This window comes from Symphodus melops (assembly GCF_947650265.1).
Source record: "Symphodus melops genome assembly, chromosome: 17".
Classification (NCBI taxonomy): domain Eukaryota; kingdom Metazoa; phylum Chordata; class Actinopteri; order Labriformes; family Labridae; genus Symphodus; species Symphodus melops.
In genome coordinates, this window is record NC_136707.1 from 23603915 (window position 1) to 23629844 (window position 25930).

At 44.2% G+C, this 25930-nt stretch overlaps 1 protein-coding gene across 1 annotated transcript; it reads left to right on the top strand.

Annotated features, from left to right (window-relative positions):
* Nucleotides 1–1873: 1873 nt before the first annotated feature.
* Nucleotides 1874–19300, top strand: LOC306838314 (cytosolic phospholipase A2 gamma-like). Its single transcript, XM_079366432.1, has 15 exons — nucleotides 1874–1916; nucleotides 11268–11331; nucleotides 11541–11654; nucleotides 12301–12443; nucleotides 12627–12813; nucleotides 12930–13035; nucleotides 13110–13250; nucleotides 13416–13481; nucleotides 13829–13924; nucleotides 14394–14561; nucleotides 16313–16426; nucleotides 16507–16599; nucleotides 17465–17619; nucleotides 17846–18017; nucleotides 18105–19300. Exons 2-15 carry the CDS (start codon nucleotides 11311–11313, stop codon nucleotides 18278–18280), a joined length of 1752 nt encoding a protein of 583 aa, XP_079222558.1. The 5' UTR covers nucleotides 1874–1916; nucleotides 11268–11310; the 3' UTR covers nucleotides 18281–19300.
* The last annotated feature ends 6630 nt before the right edge of the window (nucleotides 19301–25930 follow it).

Genomic DNA, 25930 nt, shown 5'->3' on the forward strand with positions numbered 1-25930 from the left:
CTTTGAGTCTCCTGAGTCGTGCATTTTGGTTTTCGGTTCAGTTGTGACACTTGTAAGAATATTTACTGACAGATTTTAGAAAGATACTTTGATTCGTCTCTCGCTGTGCACACATCCAAATGAATAGTTACATGTCAAAGCCCTTTAATTTACAGAGATCAACCTGATTAGAATCCTTAGCCATGTCGGTTACAGAGCACATTGGGACCTCGGGTGTCACCATCGGGGGTAAAGGGTAAGCCAAAAAACAATCCGTTTATTCAGGCAGGGTTCGGTACACGGGTAATCAGTCAGTTCCAGGCAGACGTACAAAAACGACAGGCAGAATCGGGGTCAAAAACAAAGCTGGTTCAGGATCAGTATCGCTGCTATGAAAGACAAGACGGACTGGCACAGAGTGAGGGGAAGACAGACATGAAACACTGAACAGGGGGTGGAGTGAACAAGACACAGGTGAGACACATCAGGTAATCAGCAGGCTGGGAAACACTGGGGGAAGGGCATGCAGCCAACAGATTTCATGTTACACATTAGAGTCACTTATATTTATTGTATTTATTATCACCGTGTCACCCGTGTTCTAATAAATTGTTATTTCGTTTCATTTTCTGTTTCTGTCTCGTGCTTTTGGTTCCGCATTATTCTAAACATAACATTAAGTGTCTGTTTATTTCTGTTTCCCTCATGTTTCATGTCCTGTGCTTGTGTTTTACTTGTTACCCTGTGTCTCGTTTCAGGTCTAAGTGACTCGAAAATGTGTACAGGAATTAAATGTGACAATCAACTATGTGTACAAGCAAACAATGTGACACTCAACTATGTGTACATGAAAATCTAAGTGACTCTAAATGTGCAACAACAAACTATGTGACACGAGGTGTACAAAGGCACGCGTGAAGAAGCCAGATGGGACGAACAAGATGACGAAGGACACGGGGGCAGGAACGCAGGACTGAGGACACTAAGAGGAAAGAGAACACGAAGGTTAATAAACACGACAGGGAATCACACAAGAAATATCACTGGAGCACTGAAAACACGAGAGAACACTGAGCGCTACTGACCACTATGGAACAACAATAATCTGGTGCTGGCCTCCTGAAAGGAGCCAGCTTAAGTAACCCGGTGATCGTGATGAGCCACACCTGTGGACACTGATTGAACAATTAGGGAAACACAGAGGGAGTGACAGACAGAGAAACAAAACACACACACGTGGGGAAGAGACACAAACAAACCAAAACATGACACTTAACCTGGGGACGTGACAAAATATGAAGAAAATCTGACATTGTAAAGAGGAGGTAATACTTAGTTCTTGCAGTAGTGGGCGCTATGGTTACAGTGAGTTCAGAAGCCAACCCTCTTCATACAGGTGACATTTGTAGCAGAACAAACAAAGTGTATGACAATTAGAAAGATTGTCTAGGATGTTGTTGTGCCCTGGGCCCAGTCCTGCTCTCACCAAGGGGGGTAGTGCATGGGTCTCTGGATGTTGTGTAAGAGAGGGAATTAATGGTGACTTGCCTTCCTGCCAGAATGATTGCCAATTGCTGTAAGATTTGGTTATGCCTCCAGCTGTAACGGTCTTGGGACAGACTGGTTTTGAAGCTGGAGAGAATCTGCCTGAGTGTTGCTGGGGTTTGGCAGAGAGGGCATGCTGGATCTTCTCCAAACCACCAATAAGGATTCTTGAGTGTCTGAAAAACATCATAGGTAGTCTTGATGATGAAACTGATTTGGCTCCCTTCCATTTCCCACAGGTCTCTCCATGTGAACTTGCAATGCTCCAGATTTTCCCAGGCAGTCAACTGACCCTGTTTGACTCATTCTTGCTGCTGGACTTGGGCCACTTTACAGGGTCTGTAGCCTTGGATCTTCTTCTCTATAGCAGGCTGTGACTGGTTTTGTCCCAGGTTTTCAGCTGTGTTTAAAAAACAGCTATGAGCAGCTTTACATGATTAAAAAGGAAGAAAAAATACAATAGAATTAAATGATATTAGGCATAAACATGATTTACACTTCTGATCTGCACAAAAACAGATCAGAACACATTAAAAACACACACGGCCAAATATCGAAGACGACAACATCTCATAAACAAACATGTTGAGCCTTGCCTGAATTCAGATGGGGGTGTTGTACACACCTGGGGCGGATATTGCTCCATGATGTGGTTATGGATGAAGTGAATCTAATCCTCCCCTTGAACTGCTCCCTTATTGTGGTGTGAGTTTGAGTACCTGAATGATCCCAAGGCAAACAGGTCCTAGGTGACGGGTAAGACCAAAAGCAGTTTTTTAAAATAACCTTGTGAAGAAAATAAAAACAAAGATCGTGATGTCGCCTGGTAGACCCCACCCTGGAGTCAGACCTTGGGTTTGGTGCTTGCAAGATAGATAGATAGATAGATAGATAGATAGATACTTTATTGATCCCGAGGGAAATTCAAGCGAGCGCCTGTGGGCCGGGCCTTTGCCCGTGGGGCTTGGATCCCAAATCTAACCTGTATGTCAAGTCAGCAAAAGGGGGCGGGGCTTCCGTTGGGACCCTGAGGCGTTCCCAAGCCAGCCAAGAGACATAGTCTCTCCAGCGTGTCTTGGGTCTACCCCGATGCCTGGGACACTTCCCTAGGGATTTAGAGGTGCTGATCCTCATCCTGGCCAACAAGGCCACATCATCCGCAAAAAGCAGAGACAAGATCTCATGGTCCACTCCTGAAGGATAAAAGTTGCTATTGAATCCTTTTCCTAAATGTTGTTAATAGAAATCTGACTCCTCTAAATAATTACCTCAAATCTCTCTGTGCATTCTTTTGATGGGATGAGAGGAATGACTGGAGGCGTCTCTTTCAGGTTAACAGAGTTTATTAACCCGATGAATCAAGAATAGAAGTTTCAGAGTCTCTGGGTTCAAACCACGCGTCCTTGATAACAGACAGATGCTGGATCAGTTCATGAAGTCTGAGCCCCGACTATCTTTCCCTGAACCCTTTTATCCACTAGACAGAGATTATCTAACCAAATAATGCATTCAAGAATGTGCGGTTTCCTTCCTCCGATTGGGGCAACTTCCAAATTATGCGTCTTTGGATGAGTGGTTCCCCTTCTCTCATTGGTGCATCTACTCCCGAATCCTTTCACCTTCTGTAGGGGAAGACACATCCTACCTGTTTCTTATCACAAGAAAGACATCTAGTCTAGTAACCAATTCCTTTTAAGGAGAAGACAATTTAGGTAATTAAGAATCAAGACTCACTCAACCTATATAAAAGTGGGTGAGTGATTAACTGTTCAGGGCCTTAAACTAAACCTATGTTTGAGTTGGTGAGTGATTCAGTTTAAAGGGACACATCAAACACATGTTGGAATGTGCACTCACTCCTACAAGCCCTCTTCACACAAACACCTTACTGAAAAGTCAGACAATTTTATTAACACACACAAACCTGGAATAAAACATGATAAAATAACTAGTATAATATAAATGTAAGCGAACATCATTCAAACTGTAAATATCAAACCTTTGCTTTGGACCGGGTGATGAAACTTTATTGCAGTAAACACTTTGATTATAAGCAGAAAAAGGCCTAATATTCTATCAACTCCCCCTTTTGACCTCATTAAACATGAGGTCAATATAAAAGAGTCTTCTTCATAAGCATCAATGTTAAGTTCCTGAATAACAAGGCCTGAGCATTAACATGCAAACAAAGGCAATAAGCCCTGATAAACTGAATAAGGTAAGATAAGATAATCCTTTATTCATCTGCAAACTGAGTTTTTTACAATGGTGGGCTTCATTTTATTACCACTCACATCCGGGGGTTGTGTAGTCCAGTCATCTGGTCTGGTAGTGGTGAAATCTACCTGCATTAAAGGAATTAATCATTTACGTCTGTTAAACACATGTTGCCATTGAAGTCTAGGAGAGTGGTGTTGGAGAGGTGAAGATATTGAGAACTTGCGAGATCACTGCGCCTGCCTCTGAATCCTAAGAGAAAGATAGCACAAGAGAAAAGGAGAACAAAAAGAGAAAACATACAACACAAAGCTGTCCTGATCCATTCTTAAACATGTCAATAATAATCATTAAACAAAAAATTAGTATTAATTTATTATTATTATCATATACATATAGAAAGAGAAGCTACGAGTACAATTAGAGCCCCATAATAAAATCCATATTCAAGTCTGGTGAGATCCAGGGGCGTCCCCCTTAGACCCACTATCGCTGAATATGAATATATTACAGGAATGATGAATGAAAATACTTACCAAAAAAATGTGAAGTTTCATGTGGCTTAAAGTTAAAAACACAAAAAACATCTTGAGAGAAGTAATCAGAGCAGCAGATCTTAGTGTGCTACCATCAGTCTTTCACACCATCTCTACAGGCCATTTAAATCTCAAATGACCCTCAGTCAGAGGTATAAAGAGAACTAAAGTATTCTTTCAAATAAAGGTACTATTTTTTATTAATATTTTACTAAAATACTCAAAGTCGGTCTAAACATGCACTCAAATGAAAATAAAAACTTGGTCATTGAAAATCTACTGTAAGTAAAAGTTACTTATTTACTGTCTCTTTTTTTATTCATTGAAGGAAAATGTTTACAGAGATGTATCCTGCAAACAGATTCTTTTGTACCCCATTAACAAAAACAAAATATAAATAGACATTAAATCTCCAAACCTCCTTCTAACTGCATCCTCACATTCACTTCCTCACATCCACCAACAGGTTCATCTGAACCACTTTTACTTTCTGTCACCTTCTTTCACTTACTATTACCTTTAAATTCTTCCTTCAGGATCATTAAAGTGTCTATCTATGTCACCTTTTGCTGCTTTCAATGCTATATTTAGTTTTACTTTTTGTGATGAGGGGAATCTTCTACTTTTCCAGTTCACTCAGTGATAAGTGGAACAGTTTCTCTGGATGTCTAAAACAACAGACATCTGTAAAAAACGTTCTCACCTCTAAATGAGCAATAAATACATTTGACAAATTAGCCTTTAGTTTGACATATTTCTGGACTTGTTCTTCACAGATGTGAGAAGTAAAGGTTCATTTAGTCAACTATGTTGATGCTTTCTGAAGTGTAAATAATGTGTGGATGGAACAAAACTATTTACAACTTTGTTTGTCTGAGATTTGTCACGATGAATGCTTTAGATAAGGATGAAGAAAGTCACACTATGTGTTGTCTTTACAAGAGCTTTTACTAAAGCCACTACATATATTATGCATCAATACCCGTCTATATCCCCCTTTTGTCTGAAAAAGGGCCGCATTAACAACCCCCCCCTTTTTCAGAAACATCTAAGAAGAATGGAGTAAAATAATCTGAGAATTAAAACCATTCTGTTTGTTAGAGGTCAAATGAACAGCAGCTACAACACGCTCTAGGCCCATAAGAATACAGGGACAGGTAATACACCAGTGAGAGTTAACAACATGCTTCAAAAGCATCATGATACACAAAGTTGGGAGTACGAATGTAATTTAAAGTGACGTGGTACAGGTCTTTTGGAGGGACTAAAGGCTGGATGGACTGCACTCAAGTTTTCCAAAAGTTGTAAAAAGCAAGAATGTCCCCTTTTTCAAGTGTCTCTGGGAATGGTTCGTTGGTGTACCCGTGAACTCCACTACTGGAAACCATTGAGATGAAGATTGAAGGTTGTGAAACATCACCAGTGAGAGTGGAGTAACATAGTCTTGTGTCAACCATAGAGCTGCATGAATTCAACAGTCATTGTGAGGAGGGGCTCTGCCAAACCCTCTCCCTTAAAGCACTCTGGATGACCCTTGACATTTGACCAGGCTGCTGTCACACCTGGGTGGCTCCTTGTCCATTAGGAGTCAGGTAATGATAAGAACCATGCTGCTTGCTGCTTCAGAGGGTCCTGTGAGGGAGGGCCGGAGCAGCCCACTGTCCTGGGCGGTGTCTGGCCCAGTGGTCGAGTGTCCCACAATAAAAACATCCTTGATTCTGTGGACCTGGAGCAAACCCACCCCAGCCAAGTCCACCATATCCCCTGTAACCACGCCTGTACAGATTGAAGTTGTACCCTGTACTCCTCCCACAAGAGTGATATGGCTGCTGCACATATGGTTGCTCTAGATTAAACACCGGAGCTTATTTGGTTGCGTCATAAAGTAGCCTCTGCCTCTTGAAGCTGCATCTTTAGGAGGTGCAGCTCAAAGTCTTATTAACTCTATCATCTGCTGTTTGCTGTTGTTTATGTGAGCGTAAGTGATGTAAAACGTATATCTCCCATCTGGGGAGCGATACACTATTAAAACCAAGCATTTCAACTAGTTCTGCTTTGACTGATTCTGGGAGGCCTGCTACTAGGACTGCTTGTTTGAACTAAAGCTATGCCCCCCCTAGTACAACCTTATATTTAGAACATGCCAACAAGTGTAGCACCATCTAAGTTGACTTCATGTTTGTGTACAGTTTGTCATTGATGTCAGTAAAATTTCCAGTCTAATTCTTTAAACATCACTCGTAAACAGTCTAGAAATAGTTGAAATGTCAGCAAGGTGAACATATTACAAAGTTTAAATGAAGCTATGGGGCCAAAATAAAGTAATTTTTGGTTTTCTATTTTAAGAATGTAAAAAACAAAGTGGGTTGTTTGTATAATCAATGCATGCAAATAAGTACTAGTGATCTACGACAGCTACCTCATTTCCTACGCTCCTTGAATTAATCAATGCTTAAATTTAGCTATATAATATGTCTATATAACAACAAGAAAAAACACTATAAAACATGAACACATTTAACTACCTAAAAACAAAGTAATACTGGGTGATACTGAATGGGCTAAGAAAGGGTGGGGCCGTCTTCTCTCCTGTAAGACACCCTATCTAATCTCTCCTTTAAAGGTGCATATCAACCCAGTGCACAGAGCCAACAAGCACACAGACCAGAGCCCCACTCTTCCAATCAACAGCCAAAACCCAAAATGAATCTTCTAGCAGTTAAAAAGGAACTCCTCCTTTTAACTATGCAAATGTATAGTTCATCTATTTTAAACCTTTTAGAAGAGTTTTAAAAGATTTTCTCCTCTCCTTCAGTAAATGTTCCACTATTATTGCCTATTTAATAACACTAAAATTCTATTTATCAATCACACTCAAACAAAATAATTACACAGGCCTTCACACACATGATTTACCACACAGCACACAAACACACATCAACAGACATCAACAGCACACACACACACACACACACACACACACACACACACATCTACTCAGCACAGCACTCACACACACCTACTCAGCACAGCACTCACACACACACATCCAAAAACTCCTCCAGCACACACACACATCTACTCACGGGTTTACCAGGTAGAGCTAAAGGTGTTGCTCAAAATACCCGTAACAGGGTAGAAGAAAACACCCCTACCTTTCCCCTTTCCACTCTCTGAACCAGTGAGAGAAAAGAGAAAGGAGGTGCAATGAACGGAATAAAAAAATATATATCTCTAAATATTTGTACTTGAACTTAAGGAACAGAACTTAAGTTCAAATTAACACACAACAGAAGACACTATATACACGTGAACAGCAGGAAATGTATAGACACAATGCCCTATTTGGAGTCCTAACTGGCAAGCTTCTACAGCAGTCCTAATGACAACTGCAGCCAGTCACTGGGGGTTCTATCCCAGACTCACAAACAGTTTTAATACACTTCTGCTGATTCACCGCCTCCCCAATGATCCCACACACAGTTCTCTGTCGACTGAAATGACCAGCGCTCAACCTGTTGCCTTCTTGACATTGTCATTCAGCGTCAAAAGAAAAGACCCAGCCCAACATTTATCCCAGCCAGTCTCTCGCCCCTGGCTTTCTAACCAGTCTCTCGCCCCTGGTTTTCTAGTCAGTCTCTCGCCCCTGATTTTCTAACCAGTCTCTCGCCCCTGGTTTTCTAGTCAGTCTCTCGCCCCTGACTTCTCTTCGTACGGCCTTCTGTTCGATCGCTTACTTGTATTCTTGATTCAATTTTCTAAATTTAGACATTAACACCGTCTATACCCAAACCAGACAATGATAATTTAGGTTTTCCAATGCGCACAATTTTATGGAAAAGGTTTGTGTTCACCTTTGGTTTTTGTGAGGCCTCTCGATGTCTGGATAGGTCTGGATGTTGTACCATAGACTTCAATGCAGTCGTTCTACTACCTTAAGAAATTAATAAATTTGAATTAAACATATTTCAAAAAATGTTATAAATTAATCAATACTTACGTCCTCCATCATACCTCATCCCCCATTGTCGGGGTCACCAAGTGAAGGATAAAAGTTGCTATTGAATCCTTTTCCTAAATGTTGTTAATAGAAATCTGACTCCTCTAAATAATTACCTCAAATCTCTCTGTGCATTCTTTTGATGGGATGAGAGGAATGACTGGAGGCGTCTTTTTCAGGTTAACAGAGTTTATTAACCTGATGAATCAAGAATAGAAGTTACAGAGTCTCTGGGTTCAAACCACGCGTCCCTGACCACAGACAGATACTGGATCAGTTCACGAAGTCTGAGCCCCGACTATCTTTCCCTGAACCCTTTTATCCACTAGACAGAGATTATCTAACCAAATAATGCATTCAAGAATGTGCGGTTTCCTTCCTCCGATTGGGGCAACTTCCAAATTATGCGTCTTTGGATGAGTGGTTCCCCTTCTCTCATTGGTGCATCTACTCCCGAATCCTTTCACCATCTGTAGGGGAAGACTACATCCTACCTGGCCTGTTTCTTATCACAACCTGACATCTAGTCTAGTAACCAATTCCTTTTAAGGAGAAGACAATTTAGGTAATTAAGAATCAAGACTCACTCAACCTATATAAAAGTGGGTGAGTAATTAACTGTTCAGGGCCTTAAACTAAACCTATGTTTGAGTTGGTGAGTGATTCAGTTTAAAGGGACACATCAAACACATGTTGGAATGTGCACTCACTTCTGCAAGCCCTCTTCACACAAACACCTTACTGAAAAGTCAGACAATTTTATTAACACACACAAACCTGGAATAAAACATGATAAAATAACTGGTGTAATATAAATGTAAGCGAACATCATTCAAACTGTAAATATCAAACCTTTCCTTTGGACCGGGTGATGAAACTTTATTGCAGTAAACACTTTGATTATAAGCAGAAAAAGGCCTAATATTCTATCAGTCCCCAAACTGGTCCCCTTCCGGCCCCTGTCTGCACCTAGAGATTCTGTCCATAAAAGTTATGAACAGAACCGGTGACAAAGGGCAGCCCTGCCGGAGGCCAACGCGCACCGCGAACAGGTCTGACTTACTGCCGGCAATGTGAACCAGGCTTCTGCTCCGGTCATACAGGGACCAGACTGCCCTTAGCAAAGGGCCCTGGACCCCATATTCTCAGAGCACCCCACTAAAGATGCCACGGGGGACATAGTCGAACGCCTTTTCCAGATCCACAAATCAAATGTGGACTGTTGGGTGAACTCTCATGAACCGTCAAGCACCCGGTGGAGAGTGTAGAGCTGGTCCAGTGTAGAGCTGGTCCAGTGTAGAGCTGGTCCAGTGTTCCACGGCCGTGACAAAACCGCATTGTTCATCTTGGATCCGAGGTTCGACTAACGGCTGGATCCTCCTCTCCAGTACCCTGGAATAGACTTTCCCAGGCAGGCTGAGGAGTGTGATTCCCTGGTAGTTGGAACACATCCTCCGACCCCCCTTCTTGAAAAGAGGGACCACTACCCCGGTCTGCCAGTCCAGAGACGCTGTCCCTCCAAGCGATGTTACAGAGACATGTCAACCATGACAGCCCCTGCACATCCAGAGACTTAAGATACTCAGGGCGAATCTCGTTTCCCCGGGTGCCTTGCCAACGAGGAGCTCGCCAATCACCTCTGTGACTTCGGCTTGGGTGATGGACGAGTCTACCTCTGAGGACTCAGCCTCTGCTTCCTCAGTGGAAGATGTGATGGTGGGATTGAGGAGATCCTCAAAGTATTCCTTCCACCGCTCGACTACATCCCCAGGTGAGGTCAGCAGCTCCTCACCTGCACTGTAAACAGTGTTGGGGAAGTTTGGGCCTGCCAAGTCTGACCAGCTTCCTCCCCTGCCAGTGCATCCAACTCACCACCAGGTGATGATCACTTGACAGCTCAGCCCCTCTCTTCACCTGAGTGTCCCTCAGTAGAACGATGGAGTCCCCTTCGGGCATAGGGACCCGCTCATTTACTGGGGTGAACTCCAACACATGGCAGCTAAGCTGTGGGGCTACATGCAAGGCCACACTAGCCCACCGCCTCTCGCCGCGGGCCACTCTAGAGAAGTGAAGAGTCCAGCCCAGGCGACATCACGGTCCTTGTTTTTATTTTCTTCATAAGGAAATTTTAAAAAAACTGCTTTTGGTCTTACCCGTCACTTAGGACCTGTTTGCCTTGGGAGACCCTACTGAGGGCAGAAAGCCCCCGGCAACATCTCCTAGGATCATTCAGGTACTCAAACTCACAAACCACAATAAGGGAGCAGTTCAAGGGGAGGATTAGATTCACTTCATCCATAACCACATCATGGAGCAATATCCGTCCCAGGTGTGTACACCACCCCCATCTTCTTCAAAGACATTTCACCTGAATTCAGACATGGCTCAACATGTTTGTTCATGAGATGTTGTCGTCTTCGATATTTGACCCAGGACACACCGGAGAGACGACATCTCTCGGCTGGCCTGGGAACGTCTCGGAAGGAAGAGCTGGAGGAAGCGTCTGGGGCGAGGGAAGTCTGGGCGTCCCGGCCAGGATAAGCAGTGAAAAATGGATGGATGGAATCTAATCATTAATCTGTTTCAGCTTAACAGCTGTCATTACATGATGTGTGTGTGTGTGTGTGTGTGTGTGTGTGTGTGTGTGTGTGTGTGTGTGTGTGAGAATGAGTGTGTGTGTGAGTGTGTGAGAGAGTGTGTGTGAGATATTGTGTGTGTGTGAGATTGTGTGTGTGTGAGAGAGTGTGTGTGTGAGAGATAGTGTGTGAGATTGTGTGTGAGATTGTGTGTGTGTGTGTGTGTGTGAGAGAGAGTGTGTGTGAGATTGTGTGTGTGTGTGTGTGTGTGTGTGAGAGAGAGGTATTTTATACAGTTGGTGTGTTTGTCTTTTTTTGATCTTGTCTGATTGTCTCGTGGGCGTCTCTGATGAGCAGAAGCCCCGCCCCCTCATGCTGACTTCACATATAAGCTGTCCCTTCCTCCTCATACAGGTACTTTGTGATCTTTGGAGCAGTGGCATCAACAGAGAGCAACATGGAGAAGAAGAGATCTCAGGTGAGAGCTGCTTGACTAACCATGATGTGCATGATCGTCCTTCTTTAACCTGCTGCACACTGAGGGCTCACAATTTAAGATGTTTAGACTTTCATATGATTCTGGTCATAATGAAAGAATAAAGTCCTGTGATGTCTTGTTTCCTCCTGTGCTCAAAAACATGATGACCAAGCTGTGTGTGTGTTAAACTGTTTGTTTGTTTGTTTCAGAGCTCTGTGCGTCAGTCTCAGCAGGTGTGTGCAGGTGAACAGGAGTACGTTCACAAGAGGAAACAGGAAGTCATCCTCAAGTCTCTCAACGGACTGGGAATCAACTGTTCAAAAGTAAGAGAAGAAGAAACGTCTGTCCTCTGCTTCTTTCTTCCTTTCTGAGTTTCTTTCATGAAACACTCTTTTTCATGTTGACCATCTGCTGATCAGGTGGTGCACTGGTCAAAGTCAGACTGTCATCATTTACTGTGCTGCTGAAGATGTTTGATTTTAGGATCAACCAGGTGATTTTAAACACAGATATTACATTTGATTCTATTTGATAGACAGCTGAACAAGTCTGCAATCAAAGTCTGACAGAGAACTGTTAGAAAATCAAGAATCATATTATTAATAGTTTAATGCTTTTTGCTGACATATTATTTTAAGGGAGATTTCACCGCGTGTTCTTTATAAGATTCTATTAAAACAGTGATGGAAACTTCAACGAGGGGAAGTTGTCAGTTTCATAAATTTGCTTTTAGCTTTGTCACAACATTAGTCAATCCACATGATAAACCAGTTTAGACCAGTTGATTACACAACACATATTATCTGTTTTCCAATCACTCAGTAATGGACTTTTCCATTACTCCTGAAGTTTCCCTCTGGGGTGATTTTGTTTAAAGCTGTAAAGGAATGAGGACATAGTTAGGCGGGTCATATTGTAGACATTTCCTTGTAGCTGAATTTTAAAACTCTGGATGATGTCTCCCTGCAGGACTCGGTCCCTCACATCGCTCTGCTGGGTTCAGGTGGAGGTCAGAGAGCTGAAGTGGCTCTGGTGGGAACTCTCTATCAGATGAAGAAGGACGGTCTGCTGGACTCTGTGCTCTACCTGGGAGGAGTCTCTGGGTCGGCATGGTAACGACACTCACACACTTCAGGTTCAGACTGTGTGTGAACCAGATCAGTCTTATTCAGCTGTAAACGAGTCTGATTCACAGCATCTCTGGTTTAAAGGAAAGAGACAGAAGTGAAAACTTCCTCTGTGAGGAATAAGCTCTTCATGTCAGTCTCTCCTCTTCTTGTCCTCTCCTCCGTCAGGGCCATGTCCTCTCTGTACAGTGACCCAGAGTGGAGCGGGAACATGGACCGGGCTGTGTCCAGGCTGATTGGTCCAGGGGTGGATCTGGAGCAGGTTCGGTCATGGCTGGGCGAGCGAGCGGAGGAGGAGAACTTCTCTCTCTCTGATGTCTGGGGGGCGTTGATCTCATCTAGAATCATGAAAAAGGTTCCAGTTGAATAATAAGAATAACTTTTTGACTCCATGTGTTAAAGTGTCCATTTTATATGCATCACATTTAGATTTCATACAAAGTCTTCAGATCTGATCTCCTGTTTCATCAGATGGACAAGCAGCATGTTTCTGACGAGGCCATCAGTAAAGCCACCAACCCTTACCCCATCTACTGCGCCGTAGAGAAGCACTTCTTCTCTGAGGGTCCTGAGGACGGTAAAGACACGTCATGTTAGGTGCTGTGAGGGTGACTGACTGTTATAGTATTAATCATCCTGTGTGTCTCTCAGGGAGATGGTTTGAGATGAGTCCTCATGAAGCCGGGTTCCCAGACCTCGGCCTCTTCATCGAGACGTCTCTTCTGGGCAGCAAGTTCAAGAACAAGGAGCTGAAGAAGAAGAAAGATGAGATGGACATGGTTAAAGTACAAGGTGTGTGTTCACATGGAGAGATAGCTGCAGCTGTAAACAGACCTCTCCCTCTTCACCTTCCTCGCCTGCCATGATGCTGAGGGAACATCAGGATACAGGAACAAAACTGATCTCTGCATGTGTTGATACTGACTAAAGATGACTCCTCCTCTGTAACCTGTGCAGGTATTTGTGGCAGTGCGTTGGCTGACAGGAAGACGATCATCCATCACATCCTTGAGTGGCTGAGCGGTAAATCACATCATTTCATACTCGATGATCAGGACGGGAAAGTCTTCACGTTGAAGCAGGAGGAGAAGCACACAGTGCATAAATGATGCAGAGTATCACAACAACACGTTTATTATAACACAGGAAACACTCAACACCAGGTCACCACTAACTAGTGTTTAGTGTCCCATTCATTTCCCACTAACTGATTAATAGCTATGTGATGAGGAAGTGTCAGTGAGGGCCTTGTTAGTCTGCCACCTCATGGAGGCCGTCTATGAAGAGAAACCCGTCCAGCTCCTCTCCCTCGTGTATCCTACACTAACAGTTTCATCCTTGTTTCATCACATGTTCTTCTCTGTTTTTAGGAATTTTTTCATATTCATTCAACACTCTCAAATGGCTCTACAGCCGTGGAAAGAACATGTTGTTCATTTTCACTGAGAACACGTCAGCCCGCAAAGGTATGTACGCCTAACAGCAAGTCTTGTTACTCCGTGCTCTTAGTTCTCTGGATTAATCTGGCTTGTTTTCTTCATTTGCATTTACAGGTTGTTTTGGCAGCTTTTCTTTTATCACAGCTATTTCATTTGTAATTTACTTATTGGTTCCTTCGATGTTACTTAGTGGTTCCTTGGTAGTTGGTTTCACACTATCTATAAAAAATATGTGTAACTCATTGTAAGGTAAACGTAGTTGGTAGAGTCGTCGTCTCTCAACCAGAAGGTTGAGGGTTCGATACCCAGCTCCTGCGAGCCAACACTTAAACACTTATCCCTGAGTTGCTCCCTCTGCTGGTGCATGAACATGCATGAACAGGATTAGTGACTTGTGATGGTCAATATACAGAGCAGCAGTCCATTTACCTACCACAGATAAACACTGAAGCTGAGTGATCATCTTGTTGTTTTAATGACTTGATGTGTTTTCTAGCAGGTCCAGTCGACCCTGCAGAAGAAGAGCTGGAGTGTCTTTACCAGCACTACAGTCAACTCTTAGCTGAAGCCAGAAACACCACCGAGGATCCCGAAGTCCTGGCTGACCTCAACAAGCTGCAGCAGCTCCTGAAAGACGAGCGTCATGATGCTCGTCAGAGATTCGGTATGAACCGAACCTCTTCTTATTTATTAGGGTGGTTGCCTGAAAGGCAAACCACACGAGTACTATTGCTAATATTATTATTATTATATCCGTTTTTCCTCCCACAGCGTTTGCGCCACACACACACGAAAGGTATCAAAACGAGCGGCTCGGTCATGACATGGGTGCTATTACTTTGTGGAAACTTCCGGCACACGGTGTGGACACAAATCAAGTTTAAGCGACAAGAATTTGCCCCATTGAAAATGAATGGCAAAAATTCAAATCCTCGAGTGCAACTGCCAAAAACTTCAGTTTTGGAAACACATTTGTAAATCGCGATCCTGAAGTCATTGTTGCTTGCATATAGACTGGTATAGTAATGATGTATTTTTGTAGGCCAACCCGAAAAAATGGCGCCGGTGGTTCCTACGTAAATCTGTCTATGGGGTTTTTGCATTGGATTTTGGATGATTGCAGAAAATAATCTGTGTGTCAAACACACGTTTCTGATGCTGTTTAGTTCAGCTGATAATCTTTACAGATGAACATCATTTATATGAAGTTTAAAGAGTTAATGCAGCCCAGAGGAGTAAAAAGCTAACGTTATGCTACAAGCTAACTACACCGCGGTCGGTTTATAATGACGTCACGACCGTTATGCTTCATCGATCTAATCAGCGGATTTGACAAGCTAGCTAAACGTTAGCTTAATAAGTTGTTTATTAACCTAATATTTACAGGAACAGTGAAAAACATGACTAGAGACTGTAAGGAAGATTAGTGAGAGAGTTCCCGGCGTGATGACGTGTAATGTCACCATGACAACCACTGTAGTTTCAGTTAGCTACTCGTTAGCAACCACCCTTTAAAGTTCGCGTAAAAACTTTAAAATTCACAAGTGGGGTCTTAGCTAACGTAGTTTATCTCGTCTAACAAAACATCAACATCTCTTTAGCTTGTGTTAACCACAGACCTTATTTCAGTCTAAACACAAACACATTCAAAATCCACATTTAGACTTTTAGAGGTTAGAACCACAGCGCTAAAATGCTAACTCACTTCCTGGTTTTAGGACTCAAAACTACACCAGTCTATACAAACAAAATACATCAAAGTAAAGCTCTGAGTGTCCTCTCACTCATAAAACAAAAAGTAAAACAATAAAATGTTTCAGTCTCCCAGGAGAGGACTTTGTTTGACAGTCACCACATACACACAAATTGGGCTCTCACTATAACTGACCTCCAGAATTTAACAGTTTTCACTCATGTTTTAAAATTTCCACTGTGATCTCAGTCTGTGATCTCATCGAAACATGCGCCTATTTGTGCTGTGGCTCACAGTCCAAACGGATCGGTGATATCATATTTAGTTTTGAAGATATTTGAGGTTTTGCGAGCAGTGGTAAGCCCATTCAAATACATTGATGGAATGTTCTGGCAGATCAAAGCTGAATGTCAACCAATCAGTGAGCAGCTTATCAGAGTTAGAGTGATGACATCATTGTTTGAGTGGGACAGAGTTCTGTCTCAGCTGTTAGATGGCACCATTCTTACTGCTGTCCCACACACACACACACACACACACACAGACACTCACACACCCTCACAAGTTTAAACATGTTGGTTTAAGTATGCTCATGATATCATCTTCTGACTCAGATAATAACACCCTCACTTCACCAGTTTTCTTCTTTATAGAACACTTTGTTTTGCATTATAAAGAAGCAAATGTGAGATTTAAAATGTATCTGATGGAATCTCTTCCAGATCAGGCGCCACATGTGTACAAGAGGCGGAAGGAAAATGGAAGACCCACGATGATTGGGGAGATGATGGTCGAGTCTAAGACACAAGCAGGTTTTTGGAACATAGGACCGACTGGTGAGAGAGAGGAGGAGAAACAAGTGATTGAACATGGTGCTTTGATTTAAATGAGTTTTAAACACGTCTGTGTATTTCAGTTTTCCACATCGGCAAATTTATTATGAAGGTCCTTCGTCTACTCTGGAAGTGGGAGTGGGGAACGACCAACAACTTCCTCTACCAACACCAAGGTCAAACCACACATCAGCAACACTCACTGTGAAAGTATTTCCTCCATGTTTAGAGAAACCTTTGATTATATGTCTTATACTGTGTGTCTGCAGCTGTCCACAGTTTAAATGGGTCAAATGATACGTGTTTGGGAATTTTTTTAACCTTTAGAGATTTTTCCCTTCATGACATCACAAAGGGCAGTAGCCCCTCCCCCAGGTGGGTGACACTCCCACAGCTAGGTGTTTGTTCTGCCCTCTGAGTCTGCCTTCTCACAGTAAACAAATGGACATGGAGCCAGAAAGCAGCGAGTACACCCGAGCCCTTCCAGAGAGGGGGCGTGGTCAGACACAGCTCATTTACATATTTAAAGCGACAGACACAGAAACAGCCTGTTGAAGATTATACGTCCCTGTACTCTTCTGTCTGATGGAGGTCTGAAGGTCTAAGCAGATCAGAGACAGACTGGTAAATAAGAACACTCAGTGTCTGTGTGTGGACAAAGACGACCATCCAACAAACAGATTGAATCTGAGCGATGACCTCAGCAGAGCACGTAGGCTTTGAGACCAGGCGTGCACCACTGAGCAGAGACACAGTCGGACAGTGAAGTGTAGCAGCTGACACGTCAAACATTCTGCAGCTGGTGGAGACCAAAAACAGAGTTCAAAGGAGTCTATAGGACTCACTTTCAGAAAGGTATAATGTGTGTATTACATGTGTGTATAATATGTTTGAATAAAAGTGTAGATGAAGAAGAAGCCTTCTGTTGATCCACAGCAGCTGCACAATGAAATATAACGTAGAACAACACAAGAACATAACAATCAAAGTCTGCCTGAAACTTGGTTGAATTAAATATTTGATGTTCTTGTTGCCGGGCAGACTCCAGCGTCCCAGCTTACCTCCAGAAAAAAGAACGTTTCCACCTGATTGACGCCGGCTTGCATTTGAACGTCGGCTACCCGTCATTTCTGGGAGACAAGAGAGACATCGACCTCATCATCGTTCCTGAGTTCAGCGCAGGGAACATCTTCGAGGTACTGTGTGTGTGTGTGTGTGTGTGTGTGTGTATCAAACAGCACCCTCTGGTGTTGAAAAATGATCCTGTACTTCCTGGAGTGTCCACTAGAGGCTGGCTGCAGCAGCACAGGAAGTCACATACACACCCATTCAAAAAGCCTGTTTTTACAGCAGACATGAACATGTTTACAGCCTGCTTCAAAAAACCAAATAGCTCTGATTGGCTCATGTCTCTCCTCACAGACTCTGACTCTGGCCAGAGATCATGCAGCCGAGCTGAAGAAGCCTTTCCCAAAGATAGACGAGAAGATCCTGGAGGAGAAAGACTGGCCCAAGGACTGCTACGTGATCGAGGGGAAGGGGAAGGAGCCCACCATCGTCTTCATGCCGCTCTTCAACAGAGAGAACTGCAAAGGTCTGTCAATATAAAAAACACTTTAATCAGGAGAATGTGAAACTCTCTAACATCCGTCTGATAGTCTGTGGTTTTATTCTGCTTCAGATGCAGGAGAAGTCCAAGCAAAGATGGACGAGTTCTCCACCTTCCAAAAGCCATACAGCGAGGAGATGATCAAGTCTTTGATGGAGACGGCGAAGGAGAACATGAAGAGAAACAAAAAAACTCTTCAGAGAGAGCTCATCAAGGCGGCTGAGCGCAGACGCAGCAGGTCTTTGTAATCAGATGGATCAGAAACACTTCTGCTCCTCCTCTCTTTTATTAAACCTGCACAGAATCTCTCTGTCTCGTCTTTTCTCCACCTGTTCCTCCTGCTCCTCAGGCAAACTCTCAGACAGATGACGTGTATCATAAGAACAGCTCATGACTTCGTCTGCTGGAGTCATGTGATCTGTTCTGACTATGAATACAGGTTGGGTCACTGTGAGAGCTCATGTCTTTTGTTGAAACATCAGAAAGAGACGAGCGATTGGTCAATTTGTTTCTTTTATTATTCGCCTCCTAACTTAACACTGACAAGGATTAACATCATAGGAATGATGTTATGAAGGGGTTAATCTTCGGGTTGTGTGGTTATATAGAACTTCCCTTTGTGGACAGGTTAGGACATAATCTTTCCTTTATTTCTGGGTGTTATGAACAGACTTAATCAGCGACTATAAGAGCCTCCCTCCTCCTGAGCTCAGAGGACAGGTGATCTGTGTCTCTTTGTGTCTCTGTCTGTAACTCTGTGGGTTTCTTTTTTTTTTTGCTGCTGCCTGTCTTGGCCAGGTCTCCCTTGGAAAAGAGGTTATTAATCTCAATGGGACCAACCTGGTTAAATAAAGGATAAATAAAAATCATCCAGAGCTTCACCTGGGCAGAGCTGCAGACAACCAGCACAGGGACACAGCTCCAACACTTCCGCCTTAATCCGGGTCTTTCTCAAGTTACAACAAAGCTTCTGACTTTCAGTTGAACATGTTCACTGAGACTCCAGGGACACGAATATCATCCCGTCCTTCACGCTGTTGTTGCATAAAAGTAACGCTAGAGGGCGCAGCACGTCAACAGGAGGAGCTGCGGTGCTTCTATGTAGGTCAGCGCATCTATCAGAGCCTTCTGCAAACAGCTCAGCATCCACAGTTGGTTCCTTTAAGACTCTCAGTGTGTCTTTTCATCTGAACATGAACTCTGATGACTTTATATTTATTCTGAATAAATGATTGACTCGGATTGTTTTCGAGTTTTTCATCATCCAATGAGATTGTGTTGCGTTTTTAACAGTTTGCATTATTTTCCCGCTCTGATATGTTTCCTGCACAGACACGCTGACCCTGCTGCTCTGATTCACTCTGAGTAAATACATAATGCATGATGAACAGGCTGCTCTCTGTCAGACTGAGCGCCCTCGGTGCGCTCTGCGTCGTCACTGAAGTTTCCTGATCCGCTGCTGCAGACGAGCCGAGCGCCACAAACAGTCAGCAGCTCCACAGAGGAGGAGGAGAGAATGCTTCATGAGCGGATTTCAGCGCGGGGATGTCTTCAGGGTGGATACACAGACACACCGAGAGGGGAATGACGGGTAAAAAGGTGGACATCAAGCCTGGAAGTGAATGAGGACGGAGCTCCAGAGAGGATTCAGAGAGACAGAGAGGAGGAGAAGCCAAGAAGAAGAAGAAGAGGAGAGCAAAGAGGGAACATGTTGAAAGTTCAACCGTGTCGCGTTCAAGTGCGAGCCCGCAAAGCGAAGTCCCGCAACAGCTGCAGAAAATGAGCGTCAATTAAACGAAGGATGAATGTGGTTTGGGATTTATCTGCGATTCTGCAAACATTCATCATCTGCACGGCATCAGGTAAGAAGAGCAGACAGAGCTGAGGCGCTTTAAAGAGCAGAACAACAACAGGAGTAGAAACATCGACTGCAGACAAATCTGAAGGTTGAACAAGCTGCAGAGAAATCAACTACTGTGTTTAACATCATTCATTCTGCACAGTATGTACAGTATGTGTCAACAGGCTGTTTGCATAGAACATCTGTCAACCAGTCAAAGACACACGCACACACACACACACACACACACACACACACACACACACACACACACACACACACACACACACACATGCAGATAACAGTTGTAGTATCCTACAGTGCTTATAGTAATCTTCCACCACACAGGCTGACAGTGTGTGTGTGTGTGTGTGTGTGTGTGTGTGGTCAGATGTGATTCCCACAGTGGAATGAGTCAAGACTTCCTACTCATCACTGGAGCTGCCAGATTCACTCTGAGCACAACACGACTGTTTGGAGGCCGATCACGATCAGGATGTCACAACTTTTATCCTGAAAATCCTCCAAACATTTGGTCAAATCTTTTATTTGATCTTGATGTATTAAAACAACATTTCTGTGTGTGTTTTCACGTAAACCAGACTTTAACTGCATGTTGTCTTTAGCGAAACATCCGGAAACAGAAAAAGCACAAAACGTACAAAGTTTGCGTTATTATAGAAACATATGACTCCATGCTGACAGGAGGTTAATATAAGGACTTCCTGCAGACACAGGAAATAATAAATCATAAGTCACAGCTGCTGACATCATTACAGAACCATGTTCACATCAGTTAGATGTTACATCAAACCCTTTTGTGTGTTTATGAGACGTGGACGTAGCGTCTTGGCTCCGAGGTGAAGCTGAAGTAGAGGTGTGTTAAACCTGCGTTCTGTCTCCTGTCCAGCAGGGGGCGCCTCCACCGGTCGTTAAAGCAGTCAGATGGGAATCCTTCAGATTGTAATCGTACATTTCAAGTCTTCTTCAACACAGCATGATGTTTATTTTGATGGTCCGATTAGAATCAAAGAGACCATGAAGAGGGGGAGGAGTTAGGGCGGGGTTACGTCTGATTGACAGGTCAGGACCGCCAGTTTGAGGACACTATGTGATGCGGGTGTTTGTCAGATATCTTTGAGAGTATACGGCATCAGTGTTTAAGAAATGTGTTGACTTTCACTTCTATCTGAACCAGTTCCACTGCACACAAGCTCCGCCCACAAACGTCCCGAGCCAATCAGAACAAAGCAGAAGAGTAAAATCCAGTCAGAGGACAGAGTCTCTGCAGCACACATGTACGGAGGCCCAGAAGGGACAATGGAGCAGCTTCACTTTAGGAAAAAACAGAGTTTTATTTTGAAGGTCCCTACATAAGTCTTTTATTTTGAAGGAGTAAGCTGCTGACTTTCCAAAGGAAGTTCTGAACTGTGCTGTCAGGTCTGGACTCTGCTGCTGTTTATGTGAAACATTCAGATGAACCTGTTTGAATGTTGCTGCAGCTTTAGTGGTAAACAGAGCTGCAGCACACACACACACACACACACACACACACACACACACACACACACACACAAACTAATCTCCATTCTGACCCACTTTGAAAGTTTCACAATAAGTCAGTTTTATGAAAAGTGTCATTATTATAATTCAAAAAGCTTCCGATGATTAAAAAGCAGCTGCAGTGAAACGTGAGGACGTTCAAAGGGAACCTGATTGTGTTCTCTGTGTTCCTGCAGCTCAGCCTATCGCATCCAAGCTTGATGACAGTTGGTGGGCGTATAAGGACGTGGTCCAGGGAAGCTTTGTTCCAGGTAAGAGAGCTCACACACACACACACACACACACACACACACACACACTGGGAGAGGCCTGGATGAACTGGTTCCAGCAGGAGGTCTGTGAGCGTGATCCTCAGCGTGTGCATGTTTTCAGATCCAACTCAAACGCGGCCCGTTGTTCTGGATGAACTGTCGTCATGCAGAGCGCCGCAGCCCGAAGCGTTTGGCGTGCAGCGCTCTGCCGTGTAAACCTCGTAACAGCAATTTAATTAAAATGGAACAAAGGAAGGTCAACACTGAATGAAATACAGCAAATTGGTGTTTCTAAAAAATAGCATCCATAAATAGGACTAACAATTAATAAAATGGAAATCTGAGGGATTACTGTAATCCAATTTATTCTTTCATGAGCGTCGAAGGGAAGAATTTTAACCCTTTAAAGGAGAATTCTCTTTGATTTGTTGTTTCAATCTGTGTTCGACTCTTTTCTCAGATCCAAATAAATAACGAGAACAAATCGTTTGTTCTTTTCTTACGTAACATCCTGAAGCAATTATTTATTCTTTTAGTTATTTAAAGCGCGTGAGCTGAGAGCACGCCACCTCTACAGACTGTCTGCACGCCACCTCTACAGACTGTCTGCACGCCACCTCTACAGACTGTCTGCACGCCACCTCTACAGACTGTCTGCACGCCACCTCTACAGACTGTCTGCACGCCACCTCTACAGACTGTCTGCACGCCACCTCTACAGACTGTCTGCACGCCACCTCTACAGACTGTCTGCACGCCACCTCTACAGACTGTCTGCACGCCACCTCTACAGACTGTCTGCACGCCGTCTCTACAGACTGTCTGCACGCCACCTCTACAGACTGTCTGCACGCCACCTCTACAGACTGTCTGCACGCCACCTCTACCATCTCTACAGACTGTCTGCACGCCACCTCTACAGACTGTCTGCACGCCACCTCTACAGACTGTCTGCACTAGGGCTGAAACGATTCCTCGAATAACTCGAATAATTCGATAACAAAAATTCATCGAGGAATTTTCGCTGCCTCGAGGCTTCGTTAAGTTTGTTTTTTTTGCGTCATCAAAACTTTGGTATGAGTATAAAACACGTTTAATGTAGCTGCAGCTACCTGCTCCTCTCTCTGACACACAGACACTTCAACACGCACACGCGAGCGCGGCGCGCCCCTTTTAACTTTTAGTCAGCACACAGTTGATCTGTGATCCATACGACCGAGTCGGGAACACGTGATCCGGTCAAACGGTCGGCTTTTCTCCGTTCACTCTCTCCGTGTTTGCAGCTAACATAACGATAGCAGCGTCCTCTCACAGTCTCTGTCATAGACGCGTCTATGGTCTCTGTAGTCTCAGCTAACGTAACGATAGCAGCGTCCTCTCACAGTCTCTGTCATAGACACGTCTATGGTCTCTGTAGTCTCAGTTAACGTAACGATAGCAGCGTCCTCTCACAGTCTCTGTCATAGACACGTCTCTGGTCTCTGTAGTCTCAGCTAACGTAACGATAGCAGCGTCCTCTCTCAGTCTCTGTCATAGACACGTCTCTGGTCTCTGTAGTCTCAGCTAACATAACGATAGCAGCGTCCTCTCACAGTCTCTGTCATAGACACGTCTATGGTCTCTGTAGTCTCAGCTAACGTAACGATAGCAGCGTCCTCTCACAGTCTCTGTCATAGACACGTCTCTGGTCTCTGTAGTCTCAGCTAACATAACGATAGCAGCGTCCTCTCACAGTCTCTGTCATAGACACGTCTATGGTCTCTGTAGTCTCAGCTAACATAACGATAGCAACGTCCTCACAGTCTCTGTCATAGACACGTCTATGGTCTCTGTAGTCTCAGCTAACGTAACGATAGCAACGTCCTCTCACAGTATCTGTCATAGACACGTCTATGGTCTCTGTAGTCTCAGCTAACATAACGATAGCAACGTCCTCACAGTCTCTGTCATAGACACGTCTATGGTCTCTGTAGTCTCAGCTAACGTAACGATAGCAACGTCCTCTCACAGTATCTGTCATAGACACGTCTATGGTCTCTGTAGTCTCAGCTAACATAACGATAGCAGCGTCCTCTCACAGTCTCTGTCATAGACACGTCTATGGTCTCTGTAGTCTCAGCTAACGTAACGATAGCAACGTCCTCTCACAGTATCTGTCATAGACACGTCTATGGTCTCTGTAGTCTCAGCTAACGTAACGATAGCAGCGTCCTCTCACAGTCTCTGTCATAGACACGTCTCTGGTCTCTGTAGTCTCAGCTAACGTAACGATAGCAGCGTCCTCTCACAGTCTCTGTCATAGACACGTCTCTGGTCTCTGTAGTCTCAGCTAACGTAACGATAGCAGCGTCCTCTCACAGTCTCTGTCATAGACACGTCTATGGTCTCTGTAGTCTCAGCTAACGTAACGATAGCAACGTCCTCTCACATTCTCTGTCATAGACACGTCTCTGGTCTCTGTAGTCTCAGCTAACATAACGATAGCAGCGTCCTCACAGTCTCTGTCATAGACACGTCTCTGGTCTCTGTAGTCTCAGCTAACATAACGATAGCAGCGTCCTCACAGTCTCTGTCATAGACACGTCTCTGGTCTCTGTGGTCTCAGCTAACGTAACGATAGCAGCGTCCTCTCACAGTCTCTGTCATAGACACGTCTCTGGTCTCTGTAGTCTGTGAGTGCACTGCAGGAGCAGACAGAGATACACTTATAATAATATACAGGCTGATTATATTAAATGTCTGATGTCTTCAAAGCTAAATCAAGACAGAACTTGTTTGTGGAATAATAATTTAGCAAATATGTATTTAAAGTTTCTCAATCTCCTGATCTGACATAATGATTGATTCTGTGATTGATTCAACAGAACATAATGCTTTCTCTATTAAATGTACAGTAACAGATGTGTAGGCTACACAAAACACTGTTTGTTATTTCAGCCATTAAAACGTGTTTGGCCTGTATTTTTCATCTACCTGCCGCCTTGACCAGTGAATCAGAAAGTGAATTTGGGACCCTGTCAGTAATATGGTGAGCATCATCAGCAGCTGTAGAGCAGAGGTGGTTGGCTGTAACAAGCAGGCGTTTCCATGGTAACTGCAAAGAAGCAGGTTTGTAGGGACGACCCAAGACGAGTTAAACCTTAATTAAGCAAAAGTACGATTTATTAGATCACTCGATTAATCGACGGGATATTCGATAGAATACTCGATTACTAAAATATTCGATAGCTGCAGCTCTAGTCTGCACGCCACCTCTACCGTCTCTACAGACTGTGTGCACGCCACCTCTACCATCTCTACAGACTGTCTGCACGCCACCTCTACCGTCTCTACAGACTGTCTGCACGCCACCTCTACCGTCTCTACAGACTGTCTGCACGCCACCTCTACAGACTGTCTGCACGCCACCTCTACAGACTGTCTGCACGCCACCTCTACCGTCTCTACAGAGTCAGGAGGGGGTGGAGTCAAACTCAGCTGAGTGGATTGAAACGCGTGTGTGTGTGTGTGTGTGTGTGTGTGTGTGGTGTGTTTTAAAGGCTGCCTGGAGCCTTTGAGCCTGACTGTCACCTCCTCACATCAGGAGCCTGAGTGTGAATATGCTTCAAGCTGTTTGTGGCGGCGAGGAGGGGGAGGAGTCAGCACAAACCGAGACGATCTCCAGTCAGACCCTGGTGGCTGTTTGGTGGCGTCTCATGCTGAGTGCACACACAGAGGGGCGGAGCCGAGGCCGCTCACAGACGATGTGTGGCTGCCTCGGAGCACAAACAGAAATCAGCGCTCCCTCTGGAGATGAGCTCCGAGGAGACGCGGCGCCCGAGCTCCGAGTGAGAGATAAAAGCAGGTAGAGAGGAAGGACTCTGGCAATAAGAGCGCGCCTCGCCTCGCAGTGATCACGCTGGCACCATCAAATATGAAACTAAATTTAACACAGGAAGCAGCATGCAGATCTCTCTCCTGTATTCACGTCCTCTGACCCCCGTGACCTCCACATTTAACAGCCAAGCCTTTAAAGAGCAGGATTCATCCACTCAGTGTGTTGTTGAAGCTCCTCCCCCTTCCTGAGCGGCCTTCACTGGACGTCCATCAGGCTGTGTGAAGACGGTGGAGATGAAAGTGAACAGTGGTGTCGCCCCCTGCTGGACGTGTTCTACACTTCTTAACTTGAGCTCGTGTGGTTCTGGTTTCTCTGACGTTGCTTCTCTTCGGGTCTTTGGTGTTTTCGTGCGTCAGACTGTTTGGGG